The 20,256-nt window shown below is 49.3% G+C and overlaps 1 protein-coding gene across 5 annotated transcripts in view; it reads left to right on the top strand.

The window, feature by feature from the left end:
- Positions 1-20,256, top strand: part of numa1 (nuclear mitotic apparatus protein 1) — a 143,579-nt gene that overhangs the window by 72,742 nt on the left and 50,581 nt on the right. For all 5 annotated transcript variants that reach the window (XM_038817996.1, XM_038817997.1, XM_038817998.1 and 2 more), the window contains 4 exons: positions 634-794; positions 2,826-2,940; positions 3,593-3,710; positions 17,019-17,159. In XM_038817996.1, coding sequence (XP_038673924.1) covers positions 634-794; positions 2,826-2,940; positions 3,593-3,710; positions 17,019-17,159 — 535 coding nt within the window. The remainder of the gene's footprint in view (positions 1-633; positions 795-2,825; positions 2,941-3,592; positions 3,711-17,018; positions 17,160-20,256) is intronic.

The following is a 20,256-nucleotide window of genomic DNA, read 5'->3' as shown; positions in this document are numbered from 1 at the left end:
TGTTCTGATCTCGCCCACCAGAGGAAATAGTTTCTCTCTGCTTGTTGATCATTTGTCTGTCTTAAATATGATTCACTCTTTAATCTTTTGGCCCTGTTATCATTTGGAACTATTATTTTTATTGTATTTCCCTCTTGTTGAGGGCAGCACGGCAGCACAGTGGATAGCACTGTGGCTTCACAGCGCCAGGGTCCCAGGTTCGATTTCCACTTGAATCACTCTCAGTGCCGAGTCTGCACGTTCTCCCTGTGTCTGCGAGGGCTTGCTCCGGTTTCCTCCCACAAATCCCGAAAGACGTGCTTGTTAGGTGAATTGGGCATTCGGAATTCTCCCTCGGTGTACCCGAACAGGCGCCGGAGTGTGGCGACTAGGGGATTTTCACAGTAACTTCATTGAACTGAAATTATGTTTAAATTGTTTTAATGTGTTAACCCAACCATCTTTGTGGTGGGCAGCTTTCTGTCGCTTCCACTCAAACATGTCGACTGGAGACTCTGTGTATTTGTTTTTCCTTGAGAGCTGTTCGGGTCTTAACATCTGCTGGTCCTGAATGAACAGGGTTGATGTGGACCTTCTCTTTAGGTCTTTTAAGAATTTAGCAGCTTTTATCTTCATCCTTCCCTTTATTTGCAGTTCCGTGCCCTCTAACTCTCCTACATCACCAATGCGGGACTTCATGCAGACCCCGTTAGTGCAGATGCGGCGGATGAAGAAACAGCTCGCAGACTCGCGAACAATTCGCGACGACTTGGAGATCGAGCTGACAGAGACCCGAAAGCTGATTACAGAGCAAGGTAACAGATGCAAAACTGCACTCACCCACTGATTGATTTCTTTGTCGTGCAGTGTGGGCTAAGAGTTTTGAGGTGACTATTCCCAACACATTCCTGTTCTTGTCGTCCTCCATGTTGGAGGTTAACAAGGTTGGGAGGTGCTGTGATGGTGTGTACTATAGTGGTTGTGTCTACTAGCAGGGATGGCAGTCAAACTGATGGCTTAATAAACAGTAATTGAGTTTATTATTATTTGGAAGTTCTATTTTTGGTCGCTAGGGATACTGGCACTTAGCCCAACCCTAGTTGCTCCGAGAAAGTGGTGGTGAGCCACTCTTTTGAACCACTTTGTTGACATTTGTAGTTATATAATACAACTGAGTGGCTTGCTAGGCTAGTTCAGAGAGACGTTAAGGGCTAACCCCACTCCTTCTATCCCTGAAACCAGTATCCAATCTTGCCGGCTCAAACACATTATTCTCTCGGATCGGCCCCACCTCTAACTTAAAATATTGTCGCAAATGCCTCCATAACTTCAGGGTGGCCACCACCACCAGACCACCTGAATATCTCCCTGGGGCAAACGGAAGCACCGCCATTGCCAGCGCCTGCAACCCCGACCTCCTCAGCAAACCTGCCTCCAGCCTCGTCCACATTGCCTCTGGCTCCCTACCCCAGCCCCGCACCTTCTTAGCATTCGTTGGCCAATAATAATACATCAGATTCAGCAGAGCCAAACCTCCTGACTGTCGCCCTCTCTGAAGCACTGTCTTCCAAATCCTTGCTACCTTACCTGCCCGGACAAACCACAATATCAACCGTTCCACCCCAATAAAAAAATTGCTTTCGGCAAGATGACCTGTAAACATTGGAAAAAATAAAATAAAAACTGCGGCAAAACATTCATCTTTACCGCCTGCACCCGGTCTGCCAATGACAGGGCGAGGCTGTCCTACCTCAACAGATCCACCTTGACCCTGCCTCCCAGGCTCGTAGAATTCAATTAGCGGAAGCGGGCCCAATCCTGAGCTACCTGCAATCCCAGATACCTGAAGTGAGTAGGTGCCACCCAAAACAACATTCCACCCAAACCCGCTCTCACCAGAAGCACTCGCTTTCATTGAGGTGAGCTGGTCGCTGTGCCACGGTAATGCCTTCTCCATCCCCTTCAACACCTCTCCTTGCTCCCGCATTGTCTCCGACATCTTTCCAAAGCCTTCTTTATTGGGCCAGCGTATCTTCGACCAAATGTTTGAGCTTTCCCATCATCTCCTTCCCGTGCCGCTCAAAATGCTTGGCAAACTGCTGCTGAAGTTCTACTGCCATCACCTCTGCCAGTGTGTCCACCGTAATGGCCGCAGCCCCACCCGGCGAGCTTGCTCCCGCCATTTTTCCTCCCATAGAACACCGCACTGAACTAGGGGCCCTCGTGCAGACTAGCGCTCGGTCCTCTTTGTGCCGTATTCTTCCATTTAGATTTTGACATCCTCAAATTTCCACAACTTTACTGAGGCCAGCTCATAGAAATTCCCCCTAAAACTGGACGAAAAGGGCCAAAAAACTGAGAACTCTAGCAGGAGCCGACCTCCACCTGCATGTCACCATCGGAAGTCCTCATGAACTCTAATCTGCTCCACCATTGAAGAAGAACATGTCTGATTCGATTGTGACCCCCCAACTCCAAATTACTGATAATCTTTGACTACCTTGACCGTTAAGAATCTGGCTTTAAAATATTCAGTAAGAAGTCTTACAACACCAGGTTAAAGTCCAACAGGTTTGTTTCAAAGACTAGCTTTCGGAGTACTGTTCCTTCCTCAGGTGAATGTTGACCCACTCAGAGACAGAGGGAGGGACGCTTGCAGAGGGGAGGGGGGCTGCACTGTGTGGGCTGCAGTTGTTCCGATCAGACTTTTCTGACCTCTTGATGAGGGTGGTCAGTGCACGCAGAACTATAGGGGGATCACCGACATCAGCCAAGCTAATCAGGAAGCAGGTGCAAAGAATACTCCTCATGCTATTTCTCATGGTTTCCCTGTTCACCTTCACTAGAAACACAGATCTCGATCATGCAGCAGAAGATCGAGAATCTCATGAAGTTGACTGAGAAGCAGGCCAGCGAGGAGGAGCCGGACGAACTCCGCAATCTGAGGGATAAATATGAAAGGTATTGCAGTAGTTCCATAATCCCGACTGTGCGGAGGAAATCCTTGCTTCATCTTATCCTATCAATGTATCCTGCGATTCCTTCCTTCCTTGCTTTATCTCTATCTACTTTCTCTTCGAATGCTTCTGTGTCATTCACCTCAATTGCTCCAGTAGTGGCAAGTTGCCACTCTCTGGGGGGGAAAAGCTTCTCCTGAAATCCCAATGAATTTTATCACCCACTAAGGTTTGGTCTCCAGCACGAGTGGAAGCATTTTCACTCTTTAACTTACCAGACCGTACTTACTAAAGATCTCTCTGCAATCTTCCCTTCTTTAAGAAAAAGAGCTCCAGCAGTTCAACGTTTCCTGATTGGCATAACCGCTTGGGTCTGGTATCAATCTAGTAAGTAGCTTTTGCACCTTCTCCAGTGTCTCCATGTCCTCTTTGTAAAATGCAGACCAGAACTGCACACAATACTCAATATGCCTAATCCAGGCTATGTACAGATTTGACATAATGTTTCTGCTTTTCAATTCTTTTTGTCAGATTTTTAAAATATATAAATTTAGAGTACCCAATTATTTTTTTTTCCCAATTAAGGGGCAATTTAGCATGGACTGGTTTGTATTTATTAAGTGTTCTAACCTCTGCACACTTTCCACTCTCCCCAGTTTGTTAAACCGATTGCGGGATGTTCAGAAACAATGCCAGGATCTAAAGACTGACAAAAGCCAAACAGAGAGAAAAATTGATAAGCTTGAAGAAGAAAATGGAGACCTTTCATACAAGGTACAATTCTCAGTGAAACCTGTTGCTATTTATTGACACTTGCAGCAGCGAAGTCTTCATGGGTAGATGGCACTTAAAGGCCTATTCCTCAGCGACAATAGGGAATAAAAATACAATACCTTTACATAGCATCTTTCACAACTCTCAACATCCCAAAATGCTTTATACCCAATTGAAGAAAAACTCTTTGAAGTGTTGTACTGAAGGAAGCTACATCATTGTTTAGGCATTGGATCCTTAATTGGGTTGAGAAAGGTCATAGAACATAGAACAGTACAGCACAGAACAGGCCCTTCGGCCCTCGATGTTGTGCCGAGCCATGATCACCCTACTCAAACCCACGTATCCACCCTATACCCGTAAACCAACAACCCCCCCCCCTTAACCTTCATGTGGAAGAACTCCTCCAAATGGTACTCCTGTCCTATGGGAGGGGTGATATGATCAGGTTTGGGAGGGTGAAGCACGGTGGTGCAGTGGTTAGCATTGCTGCCTCATGAGGGAGAGACTGGTGGGAGAGCTTCTGGAGGTGGACAGGAGATATGCGGAGGCACCGGAGGAAGGGTTGCTGGGAGAACGGCGCAGGTTGCAGGCCAATTTTGACTTGTTGACCACCAGAAAGGCGGAGACACAGTGGAGGAGGGCGCAGGGTGCGGTATATGAGTATGGAGAGAAGGCGAGCAGGATGTTGGCGCATCAGCTCCGTAGGCGAGATGCGGCTAGGGAAATTGGGGGAGTGAAGGATGGGGGTGGAAATGTAGTGCAGAAGGGGACAGAAGTAAACGGGGTCTTTAGGGACTTTTACGAGGGATTGTACCGGTCGGAACCTCCGAGGGGGAGAGAGGGGATGGAGAGCTTCATGAACAGGCTATGTTTCCCAAGGGTTCAAGAGAGGCTGGTTGAGGGGCTGGGGGCGCCGATAGAGTTGGAGGAGCTAGTCAGGGGGATCGGGCAAATGCAGTCAGGTAAGGCCCCGGGGCCGGACGGGTTCCCGGCAGAATTTTACAAAAAATATGCGGACCTGGTGGGTCCCCTGCTGGTGCGAACTTTCAATGAGGCGTGGGAGGGGGGGGCTTTGCCCCCGACGATGTCGCGGGCACTGATCTCTTTGATCCTAAAACGGGATAAGGACCCCTTGCAGTGCGGATCATATAGGCCTATTTCACTCCTTAACGTAGACGCTAAGTTGCTGGCGAAGATCCTGGCCACCAGGATAGAGGATTGTGTGCCAGAGGTAATTCATGAAGATCAGACAGGGTTTGTCAAGGGGCGGCAGCTCAACACGAATGTGCGGAGACTGCTCAATGTTATCATGATGCCGGCAGTGGAGGGGGAGGCGGAGATAGTGGTGGCGCTGGATGCAGAGAAGGCGTTTGATAGAGTTGAGTGGGGGTACCTATGGGAGGTGCTGGAGAGGTTTGGATTTGGGGAGGGATTCATCAAATGGGTGAGGCTGCTTTACGCGGCGTCGATGGCGAGTGTAGTTACAAATGGAAGGAGATCGGAGTATTTTAGGCTTTATCGTGGGACCAGGCAGGGGTGTCCCCTGTCCCCCCTGCTCTTTGCACTGGCGATTGAACCGCTGGCCATGGCGTTGAGGGAGTCAGGGAAGTGGAGGGGTCTGGTGCGGGGGGGGGAGGAGCACCGGGTACCGCTGTATGCGGACGACCTGCTGTTATATGTGGCGGACCCAGAGGGGGGAATGCCGGGGGTGATGGAACTGTTAGCGGAATTTGGGGGCTTCTCGGGCTATAAGCTGAACTTAGGAAAGAGCGAGGTATTTGTAGTGCACCCGGGAGATCAGGAGGAGGGAATTGGGAGGCTCCCCTTCAGGAGGGCAGTGAAGAGTTTCAGGTACCTGGGGGTGCAGGTGGCCAGGAGTTGGGGGGCTCTTCATAAGCTTAACTTCACCAGACTAGTGGAACAGATGGAGGAGGAATTTAAAAGGTGGAACATGGTGCCGCTATCGCTGGCGGGCAGAGTGCAATCCGTCAAAATGACGGTTCTCCCGAGGTTCTTGTTCCTCTTCCAGTGCTTGCCCATCTTTATCCCTAGGGCCTTTTTTAAAAGGGTGACCAGCAGCATCATGGGATTTGTTTGGGCGCATGGCACCCCGAGGGTGAAGAGGGTCTTCTTGGAGCGGAGTAGGGATGGGGGGGGGCTGGCGTTGCCCAACCTCTCGGGGTACTACTGGGCGGCCAACGTGTCGATGGTGCGTAAGTGGGTGATGGAGGGGGAGGGGGCAGCATGGAAACGGATGGACAGAGCGTCCTGTGGGGATACAAGCCTGGGGGCCCTGGTAACGGCGCCGTGGCCGCTCCCTCCCACGAGGTATACCACGAGTCCGGTGGTGGCGGCTACCCTCAAGATTTGGGGGCAGTGGAGGCGACATAGGGGAGAAGTGGGGGGCTCGATGGAGGCTCCGTTAAGGGGGAACCATAGGTTCGTCCCGGGGAACATGGATGGGGGATTTCGGGGATGGTATAGAGCGGGCATGAGACAGCTGAAGGACCTGTTTATCGACGGAAGGTTTGTGAGCCTGGGGGAGTTGGAGGAGAAATTTGGGTTCCCGCCGGGAAACATGTTTAGATATCTGCAGGTAAAGGCATTTGCTAGACGGCAGGTGGAGGGATTCCCTGCGCTCCCCGCGAAGGGGGTGAGTGACAGGGTGCTCTCGGGGGTCTGGGTCGGGGAGGGGAAGATATCCGATATCTACAAGCTTATGCAGGAGGTGGAAGAGGCGTCAGTAGAGGAGCTGAAAACGAAGTGGGAGGGGGAACTGGGGGAACAGATCGAAGACGGGACATGGGCTGATGCCCTGGAGAGGGTAAATTCTTCCTCCTCGTGTGCGCGGCTTAGCCTCATCCAATTCAAGGTGCTGCATAGGGCCCACATGACTGGGACGAGGATGAGTAGGTTCTTTGGGGGTGAAGATAGGTGTGCCAGGTGCTCGGGGAGTCCAGCGAACCATGCCCATATGTTCTGGGCATGCCCGGCATTGGAGGAGTTCTGGAAGGGGGTGGCGTGATGCCTCATGGCGCCGAGGTCCCAGGTTTGATCCTGGCCCCAGGTCACTGACCATGTGGAGTTTGCACATTCTGTGTGGGTCTCGACCACACAACCCAAAAAGATGTGCAGGGTAGGTGAATTGGCCACGCTGAACTATCCCTTAATTGGGGGAAGTAAATTATTTGAGTACTCTAAAATGGTTTGGGAGGGTGATGGTAATCATCTGGAATTGGTTGGCATGGTGATGAGATCAGCACCCTGGAATGGTAGTGCGAAGACACTTGGGTTGTTGTTCTCAGTCGGATGGGCTGAATATCAATGGGATTCCTAATTTTGATTCCCGTTGTAGAGGTATCACACCCATTACAAAACTGTGTGTGTTGCATAAAGGAAGTGTGGAAACAGGATGAAATGAGATTGCTAATGGAGAGCCCAGAGTTGTGAGGCTGTGGTTCTCACTTCCAAGGAAAGCGGTTGAGGCAGAAACAATGTCAACATTCAAAATGAGACTGATGGAACAGTGAATCAAGTGCTATGAGAACAAGGTGGATAAATGTGATTGAGACTTTTTGAAAGATGAACACCAACATAAGCTAAATTGAGCCGAGTTCCTGGCTCTGAATTTGAAAGGGGTGCAGGAGAATTATGCTGGGAATTATGCAGTGGGTAAATCACGTACTGACTCCCAAAGGTTTGCCCACTATGGGTGTGTTTTCGGTCAATGTGGTACATACACCATTGTTTTATTCTGTAACATCATTGCAAGCGATGGAATAGGCAGTGGCAAGGAGCAGAGACACTTATTAAAGACAGTGATTTAATAGTGTCACCTATCCCGAGTCACTGGGGTGGAGGGGACGAATAGAGCTGGGTATCACGATTGGATTGGATTGGATTTGTTTATTGTCACGTGTACCGAGGAACAGGGAAAAGTATGTTTCTGCGAGCAGCTCAACAGATCATTAAGTACATGAAAAGAAAAGAAAATACATAATAGGGCAACTCAAGTACACAATGTAACTACATAATCTCCGCCATAGGGTGAAGCATACAGGGTGTAGTGTTAATTAGGTCAGTCCATAAGAGGGTCGTTTAGGAGTCTGGTAACAGTGGGGAAGAAGCTGTTTTTGAGTCTGTGCGTGTTCTCAGACTTCTGTATCTCCTGCCTGATTGAAGAAGTTGGAAGAGTGAGTAAGCCGGGTGGGAGGGATCTTTGATTAGCTTTCCCCAGGCAGCAGGAGGTGTAGATGGAGTCAATGGATGGGAGGCAGGTTTGTGTGATGGACTGGGCTGTGTTCACGACTCTCTGAAGTTTCTTACGGTCCTGGGCCGAGCAGTTGCCATACCAGGCTATGATGCAGCCAGATAAGATGCTTTCTATGGTGCATCTGTAAAAGTTGGTAAGGGTTAATGTGGACATGCCGAATTTCCTGAGGAAGTATAGGCGCTGTTGTGCTTTCTTGGTCGTAGCATTGACGTGAGTGGACCAGGACAGATTTTTGGAGATGTGCACCCCTAGGAATTTGAAACTGCTAACCATCTCCACCTTGGCCCCATTGATGCTGACAGGGGTGTGTACACCTGTCAGTGTACACTTTAGTTTTGCTGGCATTGAGGGAGAGATGGTTGTCGCTGCACCACTCCACTAAGTTCTCTATCTCCCTCCTGTACTCTGACTCGTCGTTATTCAAGATCCGGCCCACTATGGTCGTATTGTCAGCAAACTTGTAGATGGAGTTGGAACCAAATTTTACCACGCAGTTGTGTGTATATAGGGAGTAGAGTAGGGGGCTAAGCACGCAGCTTTGTGGGGCCCCGGTATTGAGGACTATCGTGGAGGAGGTGTTGTTCATTCTTACTGATTGTGGATGAGGGTGGAGAGGCTTCTGATCCACAGTCATGGCCACAATTCAGGTTTACCACCTCTGTATTCACCTCTTTTATTGATGCCCATGAGAGACTTTCCCCTTCACGTGGAGTATTTTTTTCGATGATGAGGTAATTTTATTACAAAACAGATATGTGGCCTGTGATGACATACTGAAATTCTTCAGGCACCCCCACCCTGCCAGTGAAAATTATAGCCCATCCCAGATCGACATGGGACGCTGCAGGAACTCATCAAGGCTCCTTCGACAGCGCCTTCTAAACCTAGGACCTCTACAATCTAGAAGGGGAGCAGACACATGGGAACACTGCTGCCTGGAAGTTCACCTCCCAAATCACTCACCATCCTGACTTGGAAGTATATTGTTCCTTTACTGTCACTGGGTCAAAATCCCGGAATCCAGCTCATTAAAGGATCACGAACAAGAGGACGCAGATTTAAAGTGATTTATAAAAGAAGCAAATGTGATGTGAGAAGAATCTTTTTCACACAGCGAGTGGTTGGGGTCTAGAATGCACTGCCTGGAAGTGTGGTGGAGGCAGGTTCAATTGAGGCATATTGAGGGGGCGTTACTTGGTTACTTAAATAGAAACAATGCGCAGGGAAATGGCATTGAGCCATGATGCTCAGTATCATTTTATGAGCCAGAGACCAGCTCCTGCGCTGTAACAAGTAGGCAGCTTGCCACCACCTAGAGGACATTTGAGGTGGGCAACAACGTTCACATCCCATGAAAGAATATTGTGCTACACATACTGCTTCTCATGAATATGGTTGGTGTCAACGTTGTTCAGTTTGTTTTTACTTATAATTTTAGAGTACCCAATTATTTTTTTCCAATTAAGGGGCAATTTAGCGTGGCCAATCCACCCACCTGCACATCTTTGCGTTGTGGGGGTGAAACCCACGCAAACATAGAACAGTACAGCACAGAACAGGCCCTTCGGCCCTCGATGTTGTGCCGAGCATTGTCCGAAACCAAGATCAAGCTATCCCACTCCCTGTCATTCTGGTGTGCTCCATGTGCCTATCCAATAACCGCTTCAAGGTTCCTAAAGTGTCTGACTCCACTATCACAGCAGGCAGTCCATTCCACACCCTAACCACTCTCTGAGTAAAGAACCTCAGACATCCCTCCTATATCTCCCACCCTGAATCACAGGGAGAATGTGCAAACTTATAAACCAGGCAAATGCACAGAGGATACAGGGTGATTTGATAAGGAGGATTCATAATTGGCTGTAGGAGACAGAGGGTGATGGCCGACACTGTAGCAGTGGTTAGCACTGTTGCTTCATAGCTCCAGGGTCCCAGGTTCGATTCCCGGCTTGGGTCAGTGTCTTTGCGGAATCTGCACGTTCTCCCCATGTCTGGCTCTGATGTTCAGCAGGGAGGGTCAAAGCGCAGAAGAGCAATAGTCATAGGGGACTCTATAGTCAGGGGCACAGATAGGCGCTTCTGTGGACGTGAAAGAGACTCCAGGATGGGAGGTTGCCTCCCTGGTTCCAGGATATCTCAGAACGGTTAGCAAGCATCCTGAAGTGGGAGGACAAACAGGCAGAGATCGTGGTACATATTGGCAGGAAGGGGGATGAGGCCCTGCAGCAGGAGTTCAGGGAGCTAGGCAGAAAGTTAAAAGACAGGACCTCTACGGTTGTAATCTCGGGATTGCTCCCTGTGCCACGTGCTAGTGAGGCAAGAAATAGGAAGATAGAGCAGCTAAACATGTGGCTAAACAGCTGGTGTAGGAGGGATGGTTTCAGTTATCTGGACCACTGGGAGCTCTTCAGAGGCAGGTGTGACCTGTATAAGAAGGACAGGTTGCATCTAAACTGGAGAGGCATAAATATCCTGGCCGCGAGGTTTGCTGGTGTCACACGGGTGAGTTTAAACTAGTATGGTGGGGGGTGGGTATCGGAGCAATAGGTCAGAAGGTGAAAATATTGAGGGAGAACTAGGGAATAGGGCCAGTATGGCTCTGAGGCAGAGCAGACAGGCAGATGTTGCTGAAAACAGCGGGACTGGTGGCCTGAAGTGCATATCTTTTGATGCAAGAAGTATAACAGGTAAGGCAGATGAATTTAGATCTTGGATTAGTACTTGGAACTATGATGTTGTTGCCATTACAGAGACCTGGTTGAGGGAAGGACAGGATTGGCAGCTAAACGTTCCAGGATTTAGATGTTTCAGGCGGGATAGTGGGGGATGTAAAAGGGGTGGAGGAGTTGCTCTACTGGTTAGGGAGAATATCACAGATGTACTGTGGGAGGACACCTCAGAGGGCAGCGAGGGTATATGGGTAGAAATCAGGAATAAGAAGGGTGCAGTCACAATGTTGGAGGTTTACTACAGGCCTCCCAACAGCCAGCGGGAGATAGGGGAGCAGATAGGTAGACAAATTTTGGGAAAGAGTAAAAACAACCGGGTTGTTGTGATGGAAGACTTCAACTTCCTCAATATTGACTGGGACTCACTTAGTGCTAGGGGCTTAGACGGGGCAGAGTTTGTAAGGAGCATCCATGTTCTTGAAACAACATGTAAACAGTCCAACTAGGGAAGGGGTTGTACTGGACCTGGTATTGGGGAATGAGCCCGGCCAGGTGGGAGAAGTTTCAGTAGGGGAGCATTCCGGGAACAGTGACCACAATTTCAGTAAGTTTTAAAGTGCTGGTGGACAAGGATAAGAGTGGCCCTCGGGTGAATGTGCTAAATTGGGGGAAGGCTAATTATAACAATATTAGGCAGGAACTGAATTGGAGATTGGGGGAGGATATTTGAGGGTAAATCAACATCAACATCGGAGGCTTTCAAATGTCAGTTGAAAGGAATCCCGGACCGGCATGTTCCTGTGAAGAAGAAGGATAAAAACGGCAAAATAACAAGAGATATTATAGGCCTCGTCAAAAAGAAAAAAGGAGGCACTTGTCAGGGCTAGAAGACTGGGAACAGACAAAGCTTGTGTGGAATCTAAGGAAAGTAGGAAGGAACTTAAGCAAGGAGTCAGGAGGGCTAAAAGGGGTCACGAAAAGTCATTGGCAAATACGGTTAAGGAAAATCCCAAGGCTTTTTACACGTACATAAAAAGCAAGAGGGTAGCCAGGGAAAGGGTTGGCCCACTGAAGGACAGCGGAGGGAATCTATGTGTGGAGCCAGAGGAAATGGGCGAGGTACTAAATGAATACTTTGCATTAGTATTCACCAAAGAGAAGGAATTAATGGATGTTGAGCCTGGAGAAGGGTGTGTAGATAGCCTGGGTCACATTGAGATCCAAAAAGACGAGGTGTTGGGCGTCATGAAAAATATTAAGGTAGATAAGTTCCCAGGGCCTGATGGGATCTACCCCAGAATACTGAAGCAGGCAAGAGATGAAATTGCTGAGGCCGTGACAGAAATCTTTGGATCCTCACTGTCGTCAGGTGATGTCCCGGAGGACTGGAGAATAGCCAATGTTGTTCCTTGGTTTAAGAAGGGTAGCAAGGATAATCCAGGGAACTACAGGCCGGTGAGCCTTACATTAGTCGTAGGGAATTTACTGGAGGGAATTGTTTGAGACAGGATCTACTCCCATTTGGAGGCAAGTGGATGCATTAGCGAGACGCAGTGCGGGTTTGTGAAGGGGAGGTCATGTCTCACTAACTTGATAGAGTTTTTCAAAGAGATCTCAAAGATGATTGATGCAGGTAGAGCAGTGGATGTTGTCTGTATGGATTTCAGTAAGGCCTTTGACAAGGTCCCTCATGGCAGACTGGTACAAAAGGTGAAGTCACACGGGATCAGGGGTGAGCTGGCAAGATGGATACAGAACTGGCTAGGTCATAGAAGGCAGAGAGTAGCAATGGAAGGGTGCTTTTCTGATTGGAGGGCTGTGACTAGTGGTGTTTCACAGCGATCAGTGCTGGGACCTTTGCTGTTCGTAGTATATATAAATGATTTGGAGGAAAAGATAACTGGTCTGATTAGTAAGTTTGCGGATGACACAAAGGTAGGTGGAATTGCGAATAGTGGTGAGGACTATCAGAGGATACAGCAGGATTTAGATCGTTTGGAGACTTGGGCGGAGAGATGGCAGATGGAATTTAATCTGGACAAATGTGAGGTAATGCATTTTGGAAGGTCTGATACAGGTAGGGAATATACAGTGAATGGTAGAACCCTTAAGAGTATTGACAGTCAGAGAGATCTAGGAGTACAGGTCACTGAAAGAGGCAACGTTTCTATGTTCAAGAAGGCTAACGGCATGCTTGCCTTTATTGGCCGGGCCATTGCGTATAATAATTGGCAAAATCATGTTGCAGCTGTATAGAACCTTAATTTGGCCACATTTGGAATATAGTGTTTAATTCTGGTCGCCACACTACCAGAAGGATGTGGAGGCTTTAGAGAGGGTGCAGAAGAGATTTACCAGGATGTTGCCTGGTATGGAGGGCATTAGCTATGAGGAGCGGTGGAATAAATTTGGTTTGTTCTCACTGGAACGACGGAAGTTGAGGGGCGGCCCGATAGAGGTCTACAAAATGATAGACGAGGTGGATAGTCAGAGACTTTTTCCCAGGGTAGAGGGGTCAATTACTAGGGGCCGTAGGTTTACGGTGCGAGGGACAAGGTTTAGAGGAGATGTACGAGGCAAGTTTTTTTTACACAAGAGGGTAGTGGGTGCCTGGAACTCGCTGCCAGAGGAGGTGGTGGAAGCAGGGACGATAGTGACGTTTAAGGGGCATCTTGACAAATACATGAATACGATGGGAATAGAGGGATACGGACCCCAGAAGTGTAGAAGATTTTAGTTTAGACAGGCAGCATGGACGGCGCAGGCTTGGAGGGCCGAAGGGCCTGTTCTTGTGCTGTACTTTTCTTTGTTCTTTGTCTGCATGGGTTTCTTCCGGGTGTTCCGCTTTCCTCCTACAAGTCCTGAAAGATGTGCTTGTAGGTGGACATTTTGAATTCTCCCTCTGTGTACCAGAAACAGGTGCCGGAATGTGGCGACTAGGGGATTTTCACAGTAACTTAATTGCAGCGTTAATGTGAGCCTACTTGTGACAGAGCCTACTTGTGACACTAATAAAGATTATTACTATTATATGACAGACGGCTACTTGAGTGACTGGAAGCCAGTGCCCAGTGGCGTACCACAGGAATCTATTATTCGTCATTTATATAAATGATATCAATGACTATGTGGGGGGTAGGATCAGTATGACGTTTGCGGATGACAAAGATTGGCCGGGTGGTTAACAGTGAGGTTGTCTGGGCGGCAAATACATCGATGGTACGAAAGTGGATGATGGAAGGGGAGGGGGCAGCCTGGAAGCGCATGGAGAGGGCGTCCTGCGGCAACATAAGCTTAGGGGCACTGGTAACGGCACCATGGCCGCTCCCTCCCACGAGGTATACCACGAGCCCGGTGGTGGCGGCCACCCTCAAGATCTGGGGGCAGTGGAGGCGACACAGGGGGGAAGTGGGAGGTCTGATAGGGGCACCACTAAGAGGGAACCACAGATTTGCGCCGGGAAACACAGGAGGGGAATTCCAGAACTGGCAGAGGGCGGGTATTAGACAAGTGAGGGACTTGTTTATAGAGGGGAGGTTTGCGAGCCTGGGAGAGCTGGAGGAGAAATTTGGGCTCCCCCCCGGGGAACACGTTCAGGTACCTCCAAGTGAAGGCATTTGCCAGACGACAGGTAGCGGGGTTCCCCGCGCTCCCCGACAGGGGGGTGAGTGATAGGGTGCTATCAGGGGTCTGGGTCGGGGAGGGGAAGATCTCGGACATCTATAAGATTATGCAGGAGGTGGAGGAGGTACCAGTAGAGGAGCTGAAAGATAAGTGGGAGTTAGAGCTGGGGGAACAGATAGAGGACGGGACATGGGCAGACGCCCTGGAGAGGGTCAACTCGTCGTCGTCATGTGCGAGACTAAGTCTCATTCAATTTAAGGTACTGCATAGAGCCCACATGACGGGGACAAGGATGAGTCGGTTTTTCGGGGGTGAAGACAGGTGTATTAGATGTTCGGGAAGCCCTGCGAATCATGCACATATGTTTTGGGCATGTCCGGCACTGGAGGAGTTCTGGAAGGGGGTGGCAGGGACGGTGTCGAGAGTGGTGGGGTCCAGGGTCAAGCCAGGATGGGGACTTGCGATCTTCGGGGTTGGGGTGGAACCGGGGGTACAGGAGGCGAGGGAGGCTGGAATATTAGCCTTTGCGTCCTTGGTGGCTCGGAGGAGGATCCTGATTCAGTGGAGGGACGAAAGGCCTCCGAGTGTTAACACCTGGTTAAACGACATGGCAAACTTCATCCAATTGGAAAGGATCAAATTCGCCCTGAGAGGGTCGGTGCAGGGGTTTTCCAGGCGATGGCAACCCTTCCTAGACCTCTTGGATCAGAGATAGAAACTGAGGCCGTGACAGCAGCAACCCGGGAGGGGAGGGGAGGGAGGGGGGGAGGAGGGGGGGGGGGGGGGGGGGGGGAGGGGGGACAAAGACGAAGGAAGTACGGTAGCGGTGGTGGCACGGGCAAGGCCTGCCCGAGGACGCTGCTAGAAATGATAGGTTGGTCTGACTGTCGGTTCGCCGGCGGGGGGGGGGGGGGGGGACGTGCGGGTGGGGGGGGGGGGGGACTTTTTTCTTTTTCTTGTTAAGCAGGGGGGTTTGACTTTGTTTTGTTATAATTTAAATGTAAATGCAGGGGGGGTTAAAATGTTTGTATTTTGAAAAATTCAATAAAAATTATTTAAAAAAAAAAAACAGTGAGGTTGAGAGCCATGGGTTTCAGGAAGATATAGACGGGATGGTCAAATGGGTGGAAAAGTAGCAGATGGAATTTAACCCGGAAAAGTGAGTTGATACACTTTGGAAGGAGTAATTTGACAAGGAAGTATTCAATAAACGGACTGACGTTCTGAGATGGGTTCTGGAGTGTTTGTCCATAGATCTCTGATGGCAGAAGGGCAGGTTAATAGGGTAGAGAAAGACATATGAAACACTTGCCATTATCAATCAGGGCATAGATTACCAAAGCAGGGGGTCATGTTGGAGTTATATAGAACTTTGGTGAGGCCTCAGCTGGGGTACTGTGTGCAATTCTGGTCACCACATTATAGGATGGATGTGATTGTACTGGAGGGAGTGCAGAGGAGATTCACCAGGATGTTGCCTGGGATGGAACATTTAAGTTAATGAAGAGAGGTTGGATAGGCTTGGGTTGTTTTTGTTGAAGCAGAGAAGATGGAGGGGCGACCTGATCGAGGTGTTCAAAGTTATAATGGGCATGGATAGGGATTAGCTGTTCCACTTAGTTGAAGGGCCGGTTACGTGGGGACACAAGTTGAAGGTGAGGGGCTGGAAATTTAGGGAAACCCTTTTTTACCCAGAGGGCGGTGAAGGTCTGGAACGCACTGCCTGGAAGGGTGGAGGAGGTGGGTTGCCTCACATCCTTTTAAAAAGTAGCTGGATGGGTATCTGGCACGTCGTAACATTCAAGGCTCTGGGCCAAGTGCTGGCAAATGGGATTAGGTAGACGGATCAGGTGTCTTTCATGTGTCAGTGCAGCCTCGATGGGCCGGAGGGCTTCTCCTGCACAGTATTATTCTGTGATGGTCCTCTTTCCTTCTCTGGGTGAAAGGATTGTGGGTTCCAGTCCCACTCCAGAGATCAGAGTGCCTAATTCAGGCTAACACTCTAGTCCACCACTGAGGGAGTGTTGTCAAAAACAGATGAGCTTATCGTTAATTTGTTTGGTGTTGGACCATGTTATTGCAGGCGAACTCCAGAACCCACCTGCTTTATATTGAAGTTGTAATTAAGCACCGCGTTAATTCATTTTACATATGTGCAGATATTTTCTCTTTAAGTGTCAGCAAGCTCACCCTGCAGAAAAGCTTGATTGATTGATTCAGCAGTTAATAAAGTTTTCTTTGTGGTGATTAGGATTCATTGTGCGCTGAAGGGATAATCAGTTTAGCTATCTCAATCGGGTACATGATTACAATGAGTAGTTTTACATTTACCAGTCATGATTTGGGCAGGTTTTGGAATTCCATTGCATTTCAAATATTTTGACGGGCAGGCTGCATCAATACAGTGGCTACAAACTTTAAGAGTTCACTGTCTTAAACCAGTGCCACATTGGTACCCAAGAATTGCTTTTCTCTTTGGCAGCCATGATCCTGCAGGTCACTTCTGAAAGTCATGGCTCAATTGTTTGTCATTATTTGACCTCGTTGTCATCACCGATTGAAACTCTGAGACCTGGGCAATCTGTCCAGTGACAGAGATCAACGGTTAATTCGTTTGTTAAAGGGTTGATGTTTATCTTTCTCTCCACCCAGTTATTTGTCAAGCCAATTGCTGCCTTCCCCTGTCCCCTCCGTCTTGGAACTGTTGTGACACCCTTCTGTGTCTGTCTTGTGCCGTAGGTTCGTGACTTGAGCAGTCGTCTGGTCCAGTCCCAGAAGGCGCTTGATGAGCTGGCAGACGAGCACGAGGCAGCTGTACCCCTTTGGGAAGGAAAGCAGAAGCAACTGGAGAGTGACCTCCAAGTGACGCTGTCAGAGAAGGTAAGAACTACTTGAGAGAGAGTAAACTGAACCGTCTGGGTGAAGAGGAGGATATGAGTGTGTGAACAGTCCAGTTAAATGGTAAGGTAATATTGGAAATAGGATTCCAGTGTATATGAATGCTGTGGCTTTCAATGTTTAATTCCCTTCAGTTAAGAAAGCTGAAGGGTAATCTGATCAAGGTGTTTAAAAATAATCTACTTGTGGTGGCATGTAGGGGAGCGGTCACACACGAGGTGGCTTCTGCCAGAGAACTTTATTTAAGCCCTTTTCGCCCAAGTTTTGGAGGTAATTTTGGCTCGTTTGTTTTTATCGCTGGGTTAAGTATCCCACATCAACACCGGACCAGGCAGCAGAAATATGGGATGGACCCTCTCGCCAGTGCAGAGGAGATGCTGAAGCTGCTCGGGAGGATTGGCTCCTTCACTGGGTACAAATTGAATTTGGGCAAAAGTGAATGCTTTCCAGTGAATCTTCCAGGGAGAGGAGCCAATCTGGGGAGGTTGCCCTTTTGTCTGGCCAGGTCCAGATTCCGTTACCTGGGAATCCAGGTGACACATGACTGTGCCTCGCTCCATGACCTGAATTTTGGTGATCTGGCTAGGGCAGCACGGTGGCGCAGTGGTTAGCACTGCAGTCTCACGGCACCGAGGTCCCAGGTTCAATCCCGGCTCTGGGTCACTGTCCGTGTGGAGTTTGCACATTCTCACCGTGCTTGCGTGGGTTTCGCCCCCACAACCCAAAGATGTGCAACGTAGGTGGATTGAACACGCTAAATTTCCCCTTAATTGGAAAAAATTAATTGGGTACTCTAAATTTATAAAAGAAAAAGGCACTGAAGGCTGACCTAGGGAGGTAGGTAAACCTCCTGCTGACCTTGGTGGGTAGCATTCAGTCGATAAGAATGAAAATCCACCCAAGGTTTTTATTTCTGTTTCAGTGCCTTCCAAATTTCCTCCCTAAATCTTTCTTTCTGAAAGTTAGTACAATGTTAGCTTCTTTAATTGGGCAGGTAAGACCCAATGGACTTGTAGGGTGTTTTTGCAAAGGGATAGGCAGTCAGGGGGTCTGGCTTTGTCCAATTTATTATTTTATAATGTTGCCTCCTTTACTTTTGGGGTGAACCACAAGCTGGTTCTTATATCGACCAAGTGACCATACAACCAATATGTTAGCTCAAAAACACAGTTTGTTAATAGCACAAGACTTGTATCTCTATGCAATAACACATGTGGTTCCGTGCTAAACTACACCTAACGACTAAGATGACCTTTACTTAAGTTCGAATGACCGGCACTGTGCGGGATGAGGCCTTTTTTCCGGGTCCACGTGGTCGGTTTGGAAGTTGTTGGGTTCGGCTCAGCTGGGCTCGTCCTTCAGGAATGGTCGTGGGTCATTGAACTTGGTTGTTCTGCTGCAGTTAGTCGCACACAGGCCGGTTCCCAAAAGAGACCGATCTCTAGTGCGCAGGGATTTTTATCCTTTGTCTCTTTCACGCCCTTTTGGGCGGTCCTTGCTCCAGGTCCAATGGATCGACAGGGTTCTCGATCACTCTCATCGATCTCAGCCAATTAGGCAATACCTCAATAGCTGGGCGGGTCCTAGCTATCATTGTCCCAGGCACGTAGGCCTTTCCAAATAAGGGGGGGGTGGCGCCGGTTAGTCTGCTTCTGTTGTAACTCCTTGATTCAAACTCTATTGTCCTGGGGGAAAATGGTGATCGACTCTTAATGGATACAAGTTTCACCCAAGTCTGGTTTCTTTGCACATTACACAGAGACTGTATACGTGTCTCTGTCCCAAATTGACCACAATTCCCATGGTCCTTTGCAGGTAGCCATTTTACATGGCGACAATAATTGGGCAATGAATATTGAGAGGGTGCAGGGGGCGGAGTCTCTGTGTGGACAGATGGTGGTGCCTGCAGAGGCTCCAGTTTAAGAGCCTTGGTTACGATTCCTCTTCCTTTCTTTCTGGCCAAATGGACTTGCATTCCGGTGGTGGAGTCCATCTTGAGAATATGGAGACAGATTAGGCAGCATTTTAATGCTATGTCATTGCTGGCCCCAATCTGTGAGAATTATCGTGTTGTGCCGGTGACCTTCGACTCGGTATTTGGGATGTCAAGGGAGGGAGGGGTTGCAACGGTTTGGAGATTTGTTTATAGATGGGAATTTTGCTGTTTTTTGAGGAGTAAGTACCGACTCTGAAGAGCTTATCTGTTTTAGTTGTTATAGAACATAGAACAGTACAGCACAGAACAGGCCCTTCGGCCCTCGATGTTGTGCCGAGCAATGATCACCCTACTTAAACCCACGTAACCCGTATACCCGTAACCCAACAATCCCCCCATTAACCTTACACTATGGGCAATTTAGCATGGCCAATCCACCTAACCCGCACATCTTTGGACTGTGGGAGGAAACCGGAGCACCCGGAGGAAACCCACGCACACACTGGGAGGACGTGCAGACTCCACACAGACAGTGACCCAGCCGGGAATCGAACCTGGGACCCTGGAGCTGTGAAGCATTGATGCTAACCACCATGCTACCGTGAGGCCCCTGGACCCCTATGTCCAGGGTTTAGAGAACTCCAAAGTGTATCATGAAAAGCGAGTTGTTTGTGGTACACCCGGGGGACCAGGAGGGGGGGATTGGGAGGCTCCCACTGAAAAGGGCAGAGAGGAGCTTCAGGTACTTGGGGGTTCAGGTGGCCAGGAGCTGGGGGGCCTTGCATAAGCTAAACCTCACAAGGCTGGTGGAGCAATGGAGATGGGGTTTAAGAGGTGGGAAATACTGCCGCTGTCTTTGGCGGGTAGGGTGCAGTCAGTCAAGATGACAGTGCTCCCGAGGTTTCTGTTCCTGTTCCAGTGCCTCCCCATCCTTATCCCGAAGGCCTTTTTCAGGCGGGTTAACAGGAGCATTACGGGGTTTGTGTGGGCACACGGGACTCCAAGGGTGAGACGGGTGTTCTTGGAGCGGGGCAGGGATGGGGGGGGGGGGGGGGGGGGGGGCTGGCGTTGCCCAACCTCTGTGGGTATTATTGGGCTGCCAACGCAGCGATGGTGCGTAAGTGGGTACTGGACGGGGAGGGG

The sequence above is a fragment of the Scyliorhinus canicula genome, chromosome 14 (assembly GCF_902713615.1).
Source record: "Scyliorhinus canicula chromosome 14, sScyCan1.1, whole genome shotgun sequence".
In the NCBI taxonomy this organism is placed as follows: Eukaryota; Metazoa; Chordata; class Chondrichthyes; order Carcharhiniformes; family Scyliorhinidae; genus Scyliorhinus; species Scyliorhinus canicula.
Note: the sequence above shows the minus strand (reverse complement) of the source record. Positions and strands in the feature narration are given on the sequence as shown.